General features: G+C 43.7%; 1 protein-coding gene across 1 annotated transcript; it reads left to right on the plus strand.

The window, feature by feature from the left end:
• The first annotated feature begins 10320 nt into the window (after positions 1 to 10320).
• On the plus strand, positions 10321 to 15240 carry LOC147104313 (zona pellucida sperm-binding protein 3-like). Its single transcript, XM_085961533.1, has 10 exons — positions 10321 to 10428; positions 10511 to 10695; positions 10785 to 10885; positions 11324 to 11415; positions 12675 to 12855; positions 12936 to 13047; positions 13768 to 13859; positions 14321 to 14415; positions 14495 to 14590; positions 15041 to 15240. Exons 1-10 carry the CDS (start codon positions 10365 to 10367, stop codon positions 15139 to 15141), a joined length of 1119 nt encoding a protein of 372 aa, XP_085817659.1. The 5' UTR covers positions 10321 to 10364; the 3' UTR covers positions 15142 to 15240.
• The last annotated feature ends 4831 nt before the right edge of the window (positions 15241 to 20071 follow it).

Raw genomic sequence — 20071 nt, forward strand, 5'->3', positions numbered from 1 at the left:
GATGAGGAGAAGGAGGAGGACAAAGAGGAGGAGGAGGACGAGGATGAGAACAAGGACGAGGACGAGGACGGGTAGGAGGAGGCATGCCTTGCAGGGCCGATGTGGCATATGCAGCAGCACTCGAGCACATTGCTGCCCATCACGCAAGGGATGCACTCATCCATGCCAGATTCGCGTAAGCTTACGCTTCAGCCAGAGGTGGCTGGCATATGGCTATGAATGTGTGGACGACCTTCACGGTGCTTTCCTATCACTCTCAGCATCATCATTAAAAATGCAAGTCGCCCTGAGCCCTCAATGTGCAATGTCCATTTCCCGGAACACATAGGCCAGAAATTCAACTGTTGCCATCACTTTTGTTTAATAAAATCACAAAAAGATGACAATGGTAAATATACAACAGAACAAAACACCCAAGTGACTACCCTTATGACTATTTGTGCTTTATCTTCCTCTTACGTGCTTCTACGTGGTGCTTCCCCTGTGGCTTCAGCAGATGTCGAGGTAGCATGCTCACTTTGGTGCTGCACCTGCTTAGACGCTTTTGGCAGGCATCCTCTGGGTTTGGGAGCCTGGGAGGACTCTGCAACAGTCTGGTCTTCCTGTGGCTGTGCAGGGGCTGAGATGGCCATCTCAGTTGGGTGAGGACTCTGGGGCTCTGACTGAGGGCTCTGCAGTGGTATGGTCATGTGAGCACTTGACACCGATGAGCTGAGCAGAGCTAGGAGAGTCCTGAGACCTCCGACGAGGACTCTCCACTGCTGTCGCTGTCTCCACCATCTGCTTATGCTCACTTGTGAGCTGTGATACACCAGGTGACAACACTACTCTAAGACGCGAGGGCCTCGCTGAGGTGTGCGTTTCAGCGCTGGTGCTGGGTGCACTGAGTCCTGGTGGCGCTGCCCCCTCAGAGGTTGCAGGTTCCTCTGAGGATTCGTCTGGCTGTTCCTCCTGGACAGTGGGGAGGGGGGCATTTGATGGTCCTGTGGGAGAGTAAAGGCATGAGTTAGGCATCTGATTTTCAGGTAGCAGACACATCCTATTGTGCAGATGATCCAAAGTCAATCTCTATGAACATCATATGCCATTGCAGTCAATCATGAAATCTAAATGCGAGGGTTGTAAATCTATTCTGTCACCAGCTTCGTCTAGTGTGCCCGTCTCTCCAACCCCCACTGCCAGATCCTCGCCATCTCCCACGATCTCATGCACAGCCTCCTCAGTGTTTGTCAATGTCGCCAAAGATGGAGGCCCTCCTCCTGTCATCGCTCTCTCCCTCTTATTGTGGGCTATCTTTTCCTGAAAGGAGAGACACAGGTGGAGTTTCAGTGAGAGTGATGGAGTGACTGTGAAGAATCCATAACATAGAAGCTTAGAGGAAGACCAAGATGGAGTGAGGTGCCAAGAGAAAGCTAGCTCCCTGTGCATTGTTAGTTGTTGTCATTGCATAACAGTGAGAGCGAGTCTGAGGGGTGCATAGGCAGGATGGTGAAGTGATTCAGTACAGAGAGAGAGATGGATAGGTAAGGGTGCAAGGTAAGTAAGGGTAAGGTGGGATGTGGAGGAGTAGGTTTACAAAGCAGAGTGCTGGTGATGAGAAGAGAAGCACATTGAAGGTAAGTGTGATGTGATACTCACTTTTGCTGATCGCAGAATATCATTAAACCGTTTCCGGCACTAGATCCAGGTGCATGAACAAATGGACCTTGCGCTGACCTCCTCAGCAATGAGCAGCCAGGCTGCCTTTGTTTGCGGAGGAGGCTTCCTGCGGCCATCGGGAGGGAACAGAATCTCCCTGCGCCCTCATACTCCCTCCACAAGAGCTTGGAGAGAGTCCTCATTAAACCGTGGAGCAGCCTTCAGTTTTATACCACTCATTGTGGCCTGGGCACAGTCACAGACTAGCAGAAACGATAAGTGAAAGGCTGAGGCTGCATGGGCCTCTTAAAAACAACTACAGCAATGACGTCATCAGAGGTGACTAACAGACCCGATCCCAGTCATTGGACCGGCCAGCGCGCACGACGGCACTGAAGAAGCCAATTAAATTAAAATTTCAAATTGAGAGCGGCTGAAATCAGCAGCAGGTCCGGACCCCACCTACCAGGCAACCCAACTCTAAGCTGCCTCCTCAATTAAATTCGCGGCCTGCATCTTTATTATTTACCATAACTGAAGAGTGTAGGAAAATTGACTGTGAAAACTATAAACTGTATATTCATGTACTTTATACAAAATAAGCCCAATGTTGGTTTCAAAGTGTCCTGGTCTCAATAGAGTGCTTTTCTGTCCACTCTCCATACAGAGCAGAATACACATGGCAACATGTGCAATATTTTGGTAGCCAGTACATGGAGAAAGGATTCTAGTTACAACTCCCACAGATACTGGACAGTAAAAGGGGCATGCTTGTTCGTAGGGGATGCATATTCCGCTTATGGAAGTGGCAGGTGAAGCTGAACAGGAGAGTGCAAAAACCCATAAATTATGCCAGAGTTTCTATCTGGAATTCAAGATTGGAGGATTTTCTGTCTTTATGGAATTCCTGATATGTACTCCCATTGGGCCGGGTATCTTTGTATTGAGAGCATGAATTAGTAAAATTGTCCCTCAAATCTCTAGTCTCATTTAAATCCTACCTACTAGCTACTTGAGTCATTTTGTTCTGTGATCACAATTTAAGAAAAATAAGCTAACCATATCTCCATTAAATTTGCCTGACAGAGGTAAATAACCAGCTTACATCTATATTATCGCTATATTTTAAATGATAGCATTTTAAAGACGTGTCAATTTGCTCAGGTGACCTTTGAGCGGGATCACGCGAAGTCCACTGGTACACTTGAAGCCTTCCGCTGGTGGGCACCACTGGATATTGGCGTTCTAATAGATGGGCAGAATAATAGTGTCATTTAATATATTTTAGTTTTGCTTGGGGCATTATATTAGTAGTGTCCTTCTTTTGGGGTGGGCATTTGTAGAATGCATTTTATGTTGGGGGCACTGGGTCGACCCCCAGTGCTACCTTATTGGCCTATAAACTCAAATGTTTTAGTAATTTGTGTTCAAAAAAAGAAATAAAACTACCTGTCATTTACATCCTCTTGCAGCCTTTTTTCTCCAATGAAAACATATTTATTTCAGTGTGGATCGCATCGGCATACCTTAAAGCTTCAAGTGCTGAAACTATCATTTTTTTTGGTCTTCTCTAAACCCTCTCCGATTAACCAATTACTTAGTGAACACAAGTCCACAAGAAAAGCTGTCCTTAAACTAGCACTAATTGGAACTAAACTAACAGCCCCACACAGACAGTGTAGTTAATGTGAGAAATGAAAAAGACATTCTAATACAACCAGAACTGCACTTTGAATTTGGAGTTAAGGCACAGTATTGGAACACAGTGCTTGTTGATAACACTGGGTGACTAAAGTGGAAAAATGTTCCATCTCCCAGCACGGAGATCTTTTAGCCTGAGGAGTTCAATCATTCAAAAAAGGAAAAGTGATTTTACAGGTTGACAGATCTTCAGAGATTCCTTTGGGAGGGTTCAGCCTCCAGCTCTGCCTCCTGAGGCTGCTTATATCCTAAATTCAGACTGCTTGTGCTGAGGGTTGTGTACCTAGTAAAGACACAAGAGTTCACTTCTGTTTTCATTAGCTCGTGTCTATTAAGTCCTAATAGCCAAAGGAGAGGAAAAGCTGACAGAATCAGCCTCCTGTGGCTGATCACAGGTTCCGGAACAACACTTGAGAGTCCCCAAACAGGACTGAACCAAATGGTCATGCTTGAACTGCGAAGCTTGATAACTGCAAGCTGTAAACACTCCTAAAGATGCAGTAAATTACAAATGCAGTAAACTTAAAATCATAGAAGTATACAACCCATCGTGCCTGTGCCGGCTCTTTGAAAGGGCTATCCAATTCGACCCACTCCCCTCCTCTTTCCCCATAGCCCTGCCATTTTTTCCTTTTCAAGTATATATCCAATTCCGTTTTGTAACTTTTCCTGTTACTATTGAATCTGTTTCCACCACCCTTTCAGGCAGTGCATTCCAGATCATAACAACATGCTGCATAAAAAAAAACTCTCCTCATATCCCCTCTGGTTCTTTTGTCAACTAGCTTAAACCTGTGTCCTTTGGTTACTGATCCTCCTGCCAGTGGAAGTATTTTCTCCTTATTTATCAAAACCTTCATAACTTAGATTAAATGATCTTACAGGTGCCATTGTTTCAATAATTTGCACAGTGAGTTCACCCTGATATGCATGAAGAAAAGCGTAGGAAATAAAATAGAGGGAAACACTGATCAGGATCTGGAAACGTGCACACAACACAACCAAAACAGTGGGGATAAAAACCATAAATACCATAAGGAGAAAATGAGAAGCAGTCACAATCAGGTCAGACAGGCACGATAATTTGATGCTAAAATCTCCAAATTACGCCTTAAGGTGCAACTGTTTTCACATCACATTGCTTCATATAAAGGAGTATTGTTGATAGGAAAAGAGGAAACATCATTTCTGGCCCATACAATTTTTTTAAGGTGTTTCTTTATTCAGGCTTTACTGATCAAGTGATGTTGCTGCTGGGGAATGGAACATTTTTTGACCCAATATTAGAATCAGGCATTTCCAGAGATTAGATGACAGCTACAATTTTCCTCTAAAAGATATATCTCATACAATACTTAGATGAATGCCCCCTTCTACATCTATATGACATTTTCCTTTCTGCCATCAATCAGATTGCTAGTTTAGTGTTGACTCTGTGGCAAATTATTGGCAGTTATGTGCAGCGGATTCATGTCCTTGAGTGAGTGGGTGGAGATAGTGCAAACTCATTTCACTGAGGACTCTCCACAACCAGTGGAGACGGTCATCCTGTTTAACTACAATACAACAGTGGCCGCACTTTATTGGCTGCGAAGCACCTTGATAATGTGAAAGGTGGTATATAAGTGCAAATGCTTTATTTCTTATCAGTGTGAACTGAACTGAAGCCCAGTTCCTTGGGATGAAAGGGTAGTGTGTTAATTCATTGTAAAATCCTCTCTGTTTTTAATAAGAACGTTTCCTGTTTTTAATTTTTTTTGCTCCTAATGTAATTCTTTAACTGAGCACTGATGGACCAAATCACCCATATTGTGATCTATCACAATTGCAAATAACAGAATGTACACTGGCATTCTTAATTTCCCACAAAGACCATCGTTTTCAATCATTAAAAACCTGCGGTAGACGTTACTACCCTGACTCCATTTTCCAGATACTACATGGTACATTGACAGACACAATAGGCCCACTATCATAAAACTTATCACCGTACCAACCCAGGGCCACTGTGGAAGGAGGTGGAATCGACAGGATCAATGGATTGATTCTTTATAAAATAAACAATAAACTGGTGAATGGCACAGCATAATCGTGTTCTGACACCCTGTGCCAAAGTAAAGAAGGACTGTGAGTAGGATGGTGGCTCATTCATTCAGCTATGAATGCTGCATAATACAGACAGACCTAAAAAGGAGTGAAGAAAATAAAAAAATTAACTAAAACATGGGCAAAAAATAATTAAAACAGTACTCCCAAGAGGAATAAAGGTTTATAAAATTACCCCTTTTTAATTAAGGTATGCAATTCCTTTGAGAATAACAGTAGAATGTTAATTACTTTGCATGTATTCATTTGTAGACCAAGGCTGGAGGTTTTACTTTTGGACCCGCTGGGAGCGGGGGGGGGGAGGGGGGCCCAGTAGAGCGCAGGACTTCCAGCTTTTAACTCCACAGTGTGTGTGTGACGTCATGGACGGGTTCCCCGCCTGGAGGTCAGCCTGATTTACAGGCCAGCTTCCATCGGGCGGGCAACGCTGGAGAAGAGGCCACAACCTCAGGTAGATGCGAGCCCTGACCCTGGGGGAGCTTGAGGGGCCGGGAAGAAGCACTCCTGCTCCTCCCGGCCCCACAAGGAGTGCTCCCAGAGGCTGTCATCCCGAGGCCCGGGAACCCTGGCCAGCCACCGTTAAACCTGCGCAGCAGGTTAAATCCGAGGGCTCCAGCCTCATTACCATATTTAAAGTGCCAACCCGCCTCCTGGGAGAGGGTTGGTTGCCTGCCCCTGTCCTACCTCTGTTAAAACCGGAAGTGGGTGGGTTGGAGGCGGGTTGGGTCGGGATTCAGGTCTTTACTACATTACAACAGTGACTACACTTCAAAAATAAAGTACTCCATTGGCTGTAAAGCGTTTTGGGATGTCCGGTGGTCGTGAAAGGTGCTATATAAATGCAAGTCTTTCTTTCTTTCTGCAACACTTTAACCTCCCACCTGACCCCAATCCACCCATTTTTGGGGGGTTAAAATCCCCCCCCCCAGGAATCTGGGTAGTATAATAGCTGCCACAGGATACAAGATGCAGGAGGCACTGAGAAGAAACAACCTATGCAATGAGACTAAAGGCCTGACTTTGTAATTACGTGCTGCCAACAGGCAAAGTTCCCAGGCAGTCACATGCTCCAATAATTAGAGCTTGAAGCTACTTTTACATTGAGTTTAGTATTTACCAGGTTATCACAGACGCCGACCTTAGCTAACCCAGCAAGTTTACTTTGGGGTTGCCATTGGCTGTGTGTGACCCATCTGTTGGAGCCAGTTGCCTCAGCACTCGACTAAACCCAATATAAAAGCAGCTTGTGGCTGGAGTTACACACTATTCAGTGTGAACACCAACCAGTGTGGAAGGCCTTCTGCAAGGGATCCCACATCGTGGGGTTTTAGTACACTACTCTATTTTTGCCTGGGCACATACAGTGACGCTGGGTGTGTCCTATGTCACCAGAATAAAATACCACAAGGGCCGCACCCCCAAGGGCACCATTAATGCAAAACAAGCGGCTCAGTCAAACTAAAAATGCATGCATATATTAAATGGTGAAATTACTCTCATTATTGATGACAGTGCCCTTCGAACAAACCAGTGGGCACTGGTTGGTCTCATTTCAAGGTTACCCGGGCAACACTGGGGCACAGAATTGTGGCAATTATTGCACTGCAAGTTTCTGTAAATTCCAGGTTGAATAGTTATGGGCTACTTTTGTCACAGTATACAGGGCCAGCCTTACAGAGGGCACCATGGTCAAGAGGGTTTGACATTAATGATGTCGATCTCTGGCAAGAACTTGGCAATCTCCAAAGTCTGCTTCCAACAGTCTGTAGTGCTGCACAAGAAGAGCAAACTTCAAGTTTCAAGAGCAAGTTCCCACACACATGGATAGCACTCAGGATCCTGTTAACCGTGCCTGTATCGGTGGTGATGGATAGCACTCAGGATCCTGTTAACCATGCCCGTATCGGTGGTGTTGGATAGCACTCAGGATCCTGTTAACCGTGCCTGTATCGGTGGTGATGGATAGCACTCAGGATCCTGTTAACCGTGCCTGTATCGGTGGTGATGGATAGCACTCAGGATCCTGTTAACCGTGCCTGTATCGGTGGTGATGGATAGCACTCAGGATCCTGTTAACCGTGCCTGTATCGGTGGTGATGGATGGCACTCAGGATCCTGTTAACCATACCCGTATCGGTGGTGATGGATAGCACTCAGGATCCTGTTAACCGTGCCCGTGTCGGTGGTGATGGATTGCACTCAGGATCCTGTTAACCCTGCCCGTGTCGGTGGTGATGGATAGCACTCAGGATCCTGTTAACCGTGCCCGTATCGGTGCTGATGGATGGCACTCAGGATCCTGTTAACCCTGCCCGTGTCGGTGGCAAGCAGCGAACGGAGCTTCTTGAAATTGAAGCTCATAAAAACATATTGCGATCGACCATGGGAGACAACAGGTTATCTTTGCTGGTCATCCTGTCTATCCACAATGATGTGGCTCAAAATATCTTGATGAACAAAGTTTTTTTTATTTGTTATTGTTATTTATTAAATTAGTGTTTAATATAATGTTTAGTTTATTTGTCACTTAGCTATGTTATTTTTTATGCTTTATATCGTTTAAATTATAAAAAAACTTTTGAGATTACAGCTTTATTTCTGAAACTTTTGCTAATACTACTACATACTTAAACTCAAAGAAAGGCGCCAAAATACAAGTTCACCCTAAGGCCAGCCCTGATAATACACATGGGGGGAAAAGTTCATTAGCGACCGGTAACTTCAGTTTTAGCACCACAAGGGGCGTGTGGAGAGCTAATTCAGGAGCTCCCCTTCCTTCTTAGAGCGCTAACGCCGAATATCGGGGCGGTGCGTTCTGCTACGCACTGGGCCACGTAGCGCTGCCGCATGGAAGGGCTCTTAATCATGCTTGACTAATCTACTGGAATTTTTTGAGGATGTAACTGGTAAAATAGATAAGGGAGAACCAGTGGATGTGGTGTATTTGGACTTTCAGAAGGCTTTCGATAAGGTCCCACATAAGAGATTAGCGTGCAAAATTAAGGCACAAGGGATTGGGGGCAAGGTATTGACTTGGATAGAGAACTGGTTGGCGGACAGAAAGCAAAGAGTTGGAATAAATGGGCCGTTTTCTGAGTGGCAGGCAGTGACTAGTGGGGTACCGCAAGGATCGGTCCTAGGATCCCAGCTGTTCACAATATATATTAGTGACCTGGACAAGGGAATTGGATGTAATATCTCCAAATTTGCGGACGACACAAAGCTGGGTGGGAGGGTAAGCTATGAGGAGGATGTCGTGAAACTCCAGTACGATTTGGACAGGTTGGGTGATTGGGCAGAAACATGGCAAATGCACTATAATGTGGATAAATGTGAGGTTACCCACTTTGGTGGCAAAAACAGGAAGGCAGATTATTATTTGAATGGCAATAGATTGGGAGAAGGGGAAGTGCAAAGAGACCTGGGTGTTCTTGTGCACCATTCGCTGAAGGTAAGCATGCAGGTGCAGCAGGCGGTTAAGAAGGCAAATGGTATGTTGGCTTTCGTAGCAAGAGGGTTCGAGTACAAGAACAAGGATGTCTTGCTGCAGTTGTACAGGGCCTTGGTGAGACCACACCTTGAGTATTGTGTGCAGTTTTGGTCACCTTACCTGAGGAAGGACGTTCTTGCCATGGAGGGAGTGCAGCGAAGATTCACCAGGCTGACACCTGGGATGGCAGGAATGACGTACGAGGAGAGATTGTGTCGATTGGGCTTACACTCACTGGAGTTTAGAAGATTGAGAGGGGATCTCATCGAAACCTATAAAGTTCTGTCAGGTCTGGACAGAGTAGATGCAGAAAGGATGTTTCTGATGGCCGGGGAGTCCAGAACCAGGGGTCATAGTCTAAGAATAAGGGGTAAGCCATTTAGGACAGAAATTAGGAGGAATTTCTTCACCCAGAGAGTGGTGAACCTGTGGAATTCTCTGCCACAGAGGGCGGTGGAGGCCAGTTCATTAAATATATTCAAGAAAGAGTTGGATATGTTTCTTGAGGCTAAAGGGATCAAGGGATATGGGGAGAAGGCAGAGACAGGGTACTGAATTTGGATGATCAGCCATGATCTCATTGAATGGCGGAGCAGGCTCGAAGGGCCGAATGGCCTACTCCTGCTCCTATCTTCTATGTTCCTATGTTTCTCCTCATTAAAGGGGAGGGCACAAGTCCACAACTCTGCGGGGCCCTACCTGGACCACCGGGGAGTGGGGTGCCTTGACAGCAGCCTGGCACACAAGAGGGGTGCCGGGCTGCCAGATCGCAGCACGGTCTCCGTGTTCAAAGAGGCAACGGGCCATGACAAGTAAGTCGGACGATTTTTTTCCCCCACCTGCCACCTCCCCTTTACTTAGCGCCCCGCGAGCCTCCTGCCGTTCCGTTCCCGCCCCCTGAATCGGTCGCTGTCATCGCCCAGCGCAGAATCGGAGCGCAGCCAATTTTGCAGGCGGGGCGAAAACAGGGCGCTGCGCACAGCGATGAGGTCATCATTGCCTGCGCAGTGGAGCGGGGCGCTACCGGTTACCGCCATCGCTAAACTCCCGCTGAATTTAGCGGGAGTCGTTAGCAGCGCTGCGCCTGGGCGAAAAGTCGTTTGCGCCCCGAGAAGTGCAAATGCACCAAATTTCTAGCCCTTGGCAATGAATAAACCCCCAGCCTTGCTGAGTGAAAAAAAAACTGACGGTGAATCGCCACGTGTTTCTCCTTCCCTCGCTTTTGCTAAATCCTTGTTGCTTTCCTGAGTGATTACCACAAATTCTCGAGATTTTTAATGGCCCTGTAAATTGGATCAAGTGTCCCGAGTGATGGTTTGGCTGAGGAATTTAAATGACCTTGAATGAGCTGGTGTCAGAGTGTTATTGGGCTCGTTATAAAACAGCTCTCGGCCCCCTTCCTGTAGTTAGTAGTCCAGTCTGCTCTAAAATGATTTGTGTTGGGAGTTTAGTGCTGCTCTTGGTGGTTAGTGTGGCGGAAGAACAACAAACAGGTATTTTTTGAATTTTTTTAAATGGTCTGTAGTTCTGAATTGATGCATTTCGCTCCTCTCCAGCTCTAACTTTCTTTTTCAGTTCTTCAACATGGCATCGCTCACTCCTGCGGCAACTCTACCCTGACTGTATTTGTATCGATGGATTTCTTCGCTGGCGTCGAGGCTTCGGCTTTCCGGCTGGGAAACTGCCCTGCTTCAGGCTTCAGCTCCCCTCGAGTCCTCTCCTTCCAGTATGGGCTACAGGATTGCCGGGCTGGCCGACTGGTGGGTGTGAGAGGCTTTACCGCCCGCTCGGGCTGTTGTCCTAACTCCAGGCCGGAGTTCTGACCCTCCCTTTTTCCCCCCCCCCTCAGGTGACCGATAAGGAGATGGTTTACTGGAACTACCTGAAGTATGAAGCCTCTGGGATGGAGCAGCCACAGCTCGGCATTCGCCTGGAATGTCGCTATCCAGTGTAAGATCCAACCCCAGCCTGGGGATATCTCCCTTAAAACAGTAAACCCTAATGTCACTGCTAACTTGCTCTAAGGCCCAGTGGCCTCCTCATGGGTTCCATAGTTTGTGTGTATATTGAAGTATATTATTGGCTGGGTTTTAACACCACTCTTGAGTTTATAAAAAATAAAAAAATAAAAACCAGAAAATGCTGGAAATAGTCAGGCAGCATCTGTGGAGAGAGGAACATTAACATTTCAGGTCAATGAGTGTTTCCAGCATCTTGTTTTTATTTGGATTTGCAGTATTTGGCTTTTGTAATAAGTCTAGAGTAATGAGACAAAGAATATCCAGAAAATAGTTTAATTGCTGTTTTTGGCCAGTTGCTTTGTGGTTGGTGGCTGACAGTCAAGTTAAAATAACCACCTCTTGCCTGATGTCCCTGTTCTTTCTCTAGGGATGAAGTACCTGTACCCTCAACAGCATTTCCGGTAACTGGTTTCCTGGCTGGAGATGGCAGCTTGATCTTTTCCATGAAAATAATGACTGGTGAGAATTTTCTATAATGAGTGATGTTTTGTGGGGTTAGGGGAGACTGAAGAGGACATGCTGAGAGTTTCTTGCCTGTGCCTGGTCCTTCTCCCACCCCTTGCCTTGAGTACATGGCAAATTGGCCTTGTGTATAGTATCATGTCTTGCTTTCTAAAGTTGGATGATTGCTTAATCATTAAACACCAATGTTATGATGGGTGAACAGTGAGGTACTGCACATAGTAACCAAACTGGTGTCTAATTCCAAATTGAATTTTATTTTGTGGGTTACCAACCCTCAAGATTGCTCTGGCATCTCCAGGACACTACTGCATGACAAATCCTAGAGGTATTCAATGTTTTTAAAATCATTGACCATTTTGTTTACTAATTCTAAATATTGGTGCTGTTTGAGTCAAGAATCATCCAATCAGATAATGGTCCAGTTGCTTTGCAACTGACATGGGGCTGGAGCACTGAGTGGACATGGTGGGGAGGCAGGAGCTCCTGTGGTGCTACATCCAAGAATATGTCCAACCAGAGATGATGACCCTAATCTCCAGGCTATAGTTGATTACCCTACCAGTAGTTGCAAGGAGTTGTGTAAAATTGGCAGCACTAGTTGTACTGTGAGCTACTCATGGCTGCACACCTATATTCTTCCTACTGAGAAAGCTGCATGGGGGTATATTTTGAAACCTTTTTGACTATCAAGGGGATCTCTGAGCAAACTGTGCCTCACTTGAAGTACTCCATGTAGCAATGAGCCCAAGCTGTGATGGTTCCTTCCTGAAGGAATTTCAAATTGCTCTGCTCGAGTTTGGACCCAATGGTGCTGACGCTTGTGTTGCAAGTCAGCAATCGCTTTACAGTGGTGTGGTGGTTGTCAACACCTTTTAATATATACCCAGGATTTGGATGTGTTCCAGTAGTTGCATCTCTTCCACACCATTGATTCCAATTCGTGCTGCATTAGTAGCCCCTGATGACATCTGAATTATGAATAGATGTGTTGATTTTTAAACTCCTTGCAAGTTCACTGACTTCATTTTCCCCACTAGTGGAAAGACCTACATCCCTGCAGAATAGACTGATTTGATCTCCAAGGAAGTAGTTCATGTACATTATATGGTAACTGCTTTCTCTGATAGCCAGTCCCCTCTTGCTTAGTCTAGATGTTAATGGTTTTGTTGCTAAAGCAAAAGGGTGAGCATTCATACTTGACTATATAGACAATTGTGGACTGTTGGTGTAATGTATGCAACTTCCTGCTGCAGATGATTGGACTGCTGAAAGACCCGATTCTGTATTCTTCCTGGGTGCTTCCATTAACCTAGAAGCCTCTATCATTGCCACATATCACCAGGACCTCCGTCTCTATATGGAAGAATGTATCGCCACCCCGACAAGCTCACTGGACAATTCTCCAGAGAATTATACCATCATAAACAACTATGGGTATGAGGCTGACAGGATAGTGATATTTTGCAAATTAATAACTTGGTTGTGGGTTAAACTTTTTTCCCCTGTTCCTATAGATGTCTTGTTGATGGGCAAACTGGAAATTCCAAGTACTTGCCCAGAAGTGATGGGTCACACCTTCAATTTGTTGTGCAAGCATTTAAATTTGTCAGTCTGGAGGAAACTGAAGTAAGTTTGGGAAAACTTGATACATGATTAAAGATACTGAAGCAAGTTTTTAATCTAATGCTGAGTTGCTGTTCTCTATGCACCATAAATGTTAAACTCCAATACATGCAATTCTCATGTAAGTCCTTTGAGCATAGTTGATCCGCTTCGTTCACTATTGAAACAAACTGCCACAATTAAAGGTACTGTCCATTTTGAGACTTTTGCAACTTGCTCTACTAACTAGATTAGAAACTGGAGTAGGCTATTTAGCCCCTCAAGCCTGTTCTACTTCAATAAGAACATAGTGGATCTGTACAAACAATTGTATGGAGTTAAGATTTTTGACATTTCCAATGTAGCTTCAACTTGCTGGTTCAAATGGACTGACTTGTTGGCAGCCATTCTGTGGGCTTGTTAATACTATTGTACCAAAAGGCACAATTGCCATCTACCTTGAGATTAAGCTAGATTTGACTACTGTTAATTTATTCAATTTCAGTGGGGTGATTTATCAATTTTTAATGTGGCATTTGTAGTCATTCCTTGCAGTTCAAGATTTTAGAATAAAATGCCAGATTGGACCCTTCAAGTCTGCCATAAACTGACCCTATAAGCCAAGTCAAAACAACTAGGTCATAGATATCAGCTTTGAAAGTTTTACTTGGAACCATAGTGTACATTATGCAAGAGATGTGTATTGACAGACTGCACCTAATACACAATATTCACTTTCTACAGATTTATATACACTGTAAAGCTCTAGTATGGGACCCTAATTGGGATGCAAGTCTTTTACACAAAGCATGTTCGTTTGACCAGCAAACTGAAAGGTGGGTAACAAAAGTTTCCTTAAAGATGTTTTGCACCTTTGGTTTTTGAGTGAGTAGGATGTTTTGGCCAGCATTAAAGCTTGAATGATTAGTGGGCTCTGCAGATGAAGAAAAATCACTATGGTGGAGTGCTTTTCTGGAACAATAACTGGAGTAAAACCTCCTAGGCTTATTTTATCCCTCTTGCCTCCACCCAATAGTGCCTGGCAAGCCTGTAATTATTGCACCACCTTAAATTGAATGAGAATATTCACTTGATATTAATCTACATGCATTCTTGGATGGTGAAACAAATGTACAGAGCTGATTAAGAGTATGAACAAAACTACTGAACTTTAGACATGCTAGTGTTGTCTAGAAGTAACATGGGAAGCCATTTCCTAGTACGTCTAATCAGTGGGGGTCCCATTTCTTTATATAAATCCCTCTAGTAGAATGTTTACTTGTTTAATTCTGTTTAGTTGGCAGCTCTTGGATGCCCCATTACAAAGTTCCCAGTGTGACTGCTGTAACTCAATCTGCCAGCCAATCCAATCTCGCCATAAACGAGACAAAGGTACTACAGTATTCCATTAACTAAATAGCTGAATGTATTATAGAACTTGTGTGTGCTAACTTTTTAAATTCCTTTTTAGAATCAAAAACTGGTATTAGTCACATAATTAAAGTTGGTCCATTGAGAGTGCAGAGTGCCCAGTCTGGATCCAGAACTTCAGCCATGATTCAAAGAGGTAAATTGGCAATGTACTGTACTTCAAATAGTATACTGCAAAAGATTGCTCTTAACATGGCTAATGCCTGCCTTGAAGGGCTATAAAACATCCAGTCAGGACAAGCTATTTCTTTAAACTAATGGGACTTATTTGTTGACAATTACTTCAGTGAAGTATCCAGACCATAGGCTTCTGTTACATAAGTCAGATTTTAGCCAATTTGATCAGAGGTACAATTGAAGTTGTCAATTTGTAGAATTTTTAAATTCTCATGTTTGATCCTATACAGATTCTTGGCCTAAAATAACCTTGTTCATAGCATATAGTAATTGATAGCTGTTAATTTAGGTAATGCTTTACCACTCTACCTCAACACTGACTTCAAATGTTCCCATGCCTATTACTGATTTCTTATGGTAGATGCATTTGATTGAGCAATTCTTGACTGACACCCCTTTTTTTAAACAGAAAATCAAAGAGTAATGCTTTTGGCTACTCCACTGCTAGCTTGTTTTTTGGCAGTCCTGCTCCTAAGCCTGTACAAATGGAAGAGCGGGCATGTACACTAGCTGCTGATCATTGTTACCATTGAAGCAAGCTGTCCAACCTAGATGTTAAATGTACTTTTAACAGTTGTAATTGACTCAAATAAAGCTACATTTTGCAGATTTGTGCATGGTCTCAGAATATTTTGGAAGAGCTTGTTCTGTACAGTACCCCTAAATCAACAATGCATGATGGTTATCTTGATGTACAGTGACTGGTCCTTAATACAATAGTGCTATACCACCTTTTGGCAAGCAAATTGGTTATTTAAATTGTGTAGATCTTGGATCATGTTCATCTGGAATGCAGTTAACTGCTCTCTTGCACTAATGGAAACTGCTTTTAGTTGCTGCAACATTAGGTTTAGGTTTTTAAACTGTTCCAACTTGTAAAGTTGGATTGATTCTTAGGCACAGTTGGATATAGTGTACAGTTGAGAATTGGATTGCTATTTGCATGTTAACATTGCTTTGACTGAGGTCTCAATTAGGTTAATTTGAAATGGGTAATTTGGCTTTAACCTTTGGTTGTAATGTTCCTTTTTAATCCATTGTTCAGCAACATCTAGCTGCTTAAAACCTATTTCCAAAAGCAAACCAGTTTTGGGGCTGCAGCTTATGGCAATCTTGTATGCTGGTCTATAATCTGCATTGTCTTGATTCAGATTCTCTGGGTTGGTATCACTGACCTTGTATGTAAGTGGATCCTGTATTAAACATAACTCCTCCCCACCCATCATGCTACTGTGATAGTGAGCAAACCCCTGCTAACTGATGCTAATCACATGCTTCTCCAATCTTCTGATGGGCGATGGTCTCTTTAGTATAACACCAGATATGAATTTCAAGTGACTGTCTAGCCCATTCTACTTTCAGCCCCTCTACCTAAATTAATTTGAATGTAACCTTGGCTCTCTCTCTGGTAGTAAGGACAATCCTGTCTGACCCCATGTGGGCCTCACAAACACTGCCACAAGTCACACTAGGCAAAAAAGGCTTTATGCCCACTAAAGATATGCTTTCTATTTACTAGTGGCTTTCCTGTGATCTTGCTCAAGAGTAATCCAGGACATTGTGACTTCTAATTGTCCATTGCTGTAATACAGGCAATTTACTCCACAGGTGAAAATATACCTTGCTGATGCTGAAAGACACTGGCTTCACCAATCTAATATTCAACATGACACCCTAGTTAAGATTGCATTTGTTATAACTACTGGGTTTAGCTATACATGCTGACTTAAGTAAAAGAAAATGATGGCATAACTGCAGAAATTATTTGAGCAATTTGGTTCATTTTTGTGGCAGTTGCTGGTTCCAGATTTCTTGGTTTGAGAAACTGGTTTGGTGACATTTGATGGTATATGAAGGTGATTTGATTGCTTCATATTTGTCTAATTCAGCCAAGAATATCATTAATCAGCCAATCATTTACTCAACTTTTCTACAAGATTTGTATGAATGATTTTTGCAATCCTTTCTAATGATTCTCCACACTATTAGTGTTTGTAAAAGCACAAAGTTGGTAAACTACCCACTTGGTACATTAAGTATAAACTTAGGCCTGAATCCTTTTTCATTAGATTAAATATTATGAAAATGGTTGGTTGAAGCCAGCTGATTCATTAATTCAGGTGCATGCTATCCTGAGTGCTTTGCACTGAAAGATGTGGTATTTGACTGGCATTTATACTAATTTTTCTGCCTTCTCCCACTTGGAAAATGAAGGTCCCTTAACACTAACCCTAAGAATAATTGACCATCTGTGCAACAGTTTAATGTGATGGGTTTAACACTAATCTGCAATTTCAGTACCCCAAGTAAAAGATGATGAGATGGTCTAAGTTCAACTGAATGCAAATGGTACTTTATCAAAATTCCAGGGCCCCCAGTAATGTGAATTTAAAGCTCCATGTTCAACTGTGTACTTTTTTAGGAGTGATTCCACCATAAAGTTGACTTTCACACTGAATTGGTCTAGTCACAGGCAGCAACAAAAATGTACTTTGTTTAAAAGGGACGTGGTAGGTTTTGACTTTTTTGGGGGGGGAGAGGAAGGAAAAGAACATCTATACACAGATCTGCTGTAGCACTGATGGTCAAAATAGGGTGTTATGCTAAGTAGTATTACCAGTGACACTATCTGCATTGGGGGTGGCCTTGGATTCTAGGAACACTTGAGATGGGTCTGGCAGTATTGGAATGGTGGTCTCCAGTATTTTGAGGGGCAGCGCTCCAGCGTTTGAGCATCCAATCATTTGTAAAGGGGTCTTGGGATCTGGCAACACTGGAGGGATAGCTCTGAACATTAGGGGTGGTTCTGGATCAGAAGCACTAGGAATGCAGTCTAGATCAAAACATGGAGCTGGGGGTCCCAGGATCAGGCAGTCTAGGGATTGAAGTCTTGAGGGGAACTGTCTGGCAGTATTGGGGATTGCTGGGATCTGGCTAAATTGACAGTAGGGTCAAGCAGCCTTGTGGGGAAGGGTGGCACAAGAATGGAATCCAAAATGCCCTTGGTTCTCCTTTTTTTGAACCAGGAGACCCACCCACCCTTTGTGCTATTAGGTTACTTTCCTCCCAACCTACTTTCCTTTAGATGATTTGAGGTCTTTAAAATGATGAAAGGATTGGACTCAGTCTGTTGGATAGATCGGCACTAGGTGTGCATATATATAAAATCATGGACAAAGTTAAATGTCGGGAAGGATTTTTGCAGAACCTCAAAACAGACTTAAGATCTGGTGGGTAAGTCTACAGTTTTTTTTTTAAAAAGGGAATTTAACTAGTTCCTGACAAATGGACATTTTTTGATTTTTGTAGAGGGCAAGTTGATGTGATTTGAGGTCATGGGCCACTGCATATTCCTGGAGTTTTGCTCAACTCCCTTTTTCCCCGTTAAGTTATCGAAGGTATTTGTTTTGAGTTGGCAAGGAGGGGGGGGGTGGGGTTTAATTTGCCCAGTTCAAGAGATGGCATAGTTATGGATGTGATAACATTTGTGGTTGGCTTAATGGGGCTGATTTTTGTCCTTCATACATTTGTTACAAAATTGGCAATTTCATCCATCTGAGTGGCATAGAAAGGGCTAACTTTTTTTTTTCTTCCCTTCACCTATTGAAGTAACTTAGAAGGAAAATGCATTGCTCAGACACCCTCTGCTGGCCATTTTGCAATTGGCAGTGTTCTGGTGCCCATCATTGTCTGCCCTCACCTGAAGTTGCATACCTGCCAAGATAAGTTAGTCTATATATTGTACACTAGTTATATTTTAATTAATCCCAATAAACCAATGTGAGCATTTCATGCTTCTAGAAAAGCAAATTTTAACTAACCAGCTGCAAGCATATCCAATCTAATGTTGCAACAACGTCACCAGTAGTTCCTAGTTAACCTACTCTTGCATCCCTTTCTGGAAGGAGGGAGAAGGAATTCACAACTGGCAGTTTCATTCTCTGGATTTCACAGCCAATTAATTTAAGTGTAGTCACGCTCACTATAAGCAATGTGGCAGCCAAACTCCAACAAAAAGCAATTGGAGAAATGACCAGTTAATCTGGTTGGTGTTAGTTAAGGAACAAATGTTGACTAGGTGCAGTCCCCCCATTCTCTTTGTATACTGCCATTAGATTGTTTATGACCACTTAAACAGGCAGACAGGGTCTCAGTTCACTGTTTAGCATAAAGATTGCACCTCCAACTATGCAGCACTCAGTACTGCACTAGAAGTGGTGGCTTGAAGCCATGGCCTTTTGACTGAGGTGAGCATGTTACCAACTGAGCCAAGCTGACACTACACGCACGCACCCCCCCCCCCCAAATCCCTGGCCAATGGGCAACATTTAAATAGATTATTGTTGTAGGGCAGCTGTGCTTGGATTCATGACCACAGTCTTGAGTCAAGGCTGAAGGGGCTAGTTGTTGCTGCCCAGTAACCTGACCCAGTGGCTAGCCTGTAACCTGATGGCCTGGTTGGAATAAAGCCCATGGGACTGGCAGAGGATGAATGAACAGGGACTGCTGAGAGGAAACTAGGCAGAACTGTATAAAGGCTGCCTGTGGGCACAAAAGCTGGCTGAGGAATGGAATCCTTTAATGAAAGATGCCAGGATGGTGATGAGGTGCATAAAAGGCAATGTGTGCATTCTGTGGCAACCTGTCCATCAGGAAAGCTGCAAGTGGAGAATCTTGGTGACCTACTGATACAATGGTGGACTGGGCACTGTCACCTGCTCCAGCCTTGTTCTAGATTTCCCCTACAGGAAGTGTATCTGAATCCTTTTGTAATTTCAAACACTTCAATTAGATCACCTCTCAATCTTTTTAAAGGGAATGCAAGCCATGTTTATGAAACCTGTTATTTAAACCTTTGGTATCATTCTGGTAAATTGGTGCTGTACCCCCTCAGCAGTCAATCTATCCTTCCTGACCAGTGGTGCCCAGAACAGCATGCAGTACTCGAGGGGCTCTGCCCAAACTTCTTTGACAACTGAATAACTTCCTCCCCTTTGTATTTCAGCCCCCTTGAGATTACAAGTCAATATTCCAGTAGCCTTTCTGGTTACTTTTGTACCTGTCCATTGTGATTATTTGCATAAACACCCAAATCTTTGCTCCTCCAGAGTTCCTCATTTCTCATCATAAGAAAATACTTGATTTGTCTTTTTTGGATCTAAAGTGGATGATCTCTCTCCCTGAACTCTGATTAGCCAGAATTTTGCCTAGTCATTTAATCTGTGTATGACCCTTTAGCTTCCTGCTCCATCTATATAACTTGCTGTCCCTCCTAACTTTGATATGCAAGTCATTAATATAGTGTGTAAAGCTGAGGCCTCAGTACAGATCCCTGGGGAACACTACTTGTCACATCCCACCAATCCGAGTATGCTCCCTTTATCCTCTATCTGCTACAGGCTGTTCCAACCCATGTAACAAGGTTTCCCCAATTCTGAAA

The sequence above is a fragment of the Somniosus microcephalus genome, chromosome 19, assembly GCF_052327205.1.
Source record: "Somniosus microcephalus isolate GS21.2 chromosome 19, FLI_Smic_1.0, whole genome shotgun sequence".
Lineage (NCBI taxonomy): Eukaryota > Metazoa > Chordata > Chondrichthyes > Squaliformes > Somniosidae > Somniosus > Somniosus microcephalus.

Bases quoted from the DNA above. Each gene is read 5' to 3' on its own strand.
- LOC147104313 (XM_085961533.1), top strand. From the start codon at position 10,365: ATGATTTGTGTTGGGAGTTTAGTGCTGCTCTTGGTGGTTAGTGTGGCG. The intron at 11,416-12,674 runs GTGAGAATTTTC...TTCCTGCTGCAG, and splicing joins TTCCATGAAAATAATGACTG to ATGATTGGACTGCTGAAAGA. The intron at 12,856-12,935 runs GTATGAGGCTGA...CTGTTCCTATAG, and splicing joins ACCATCATAAACAACTATGG to ATGTCTTGTTGATGGGCAAA.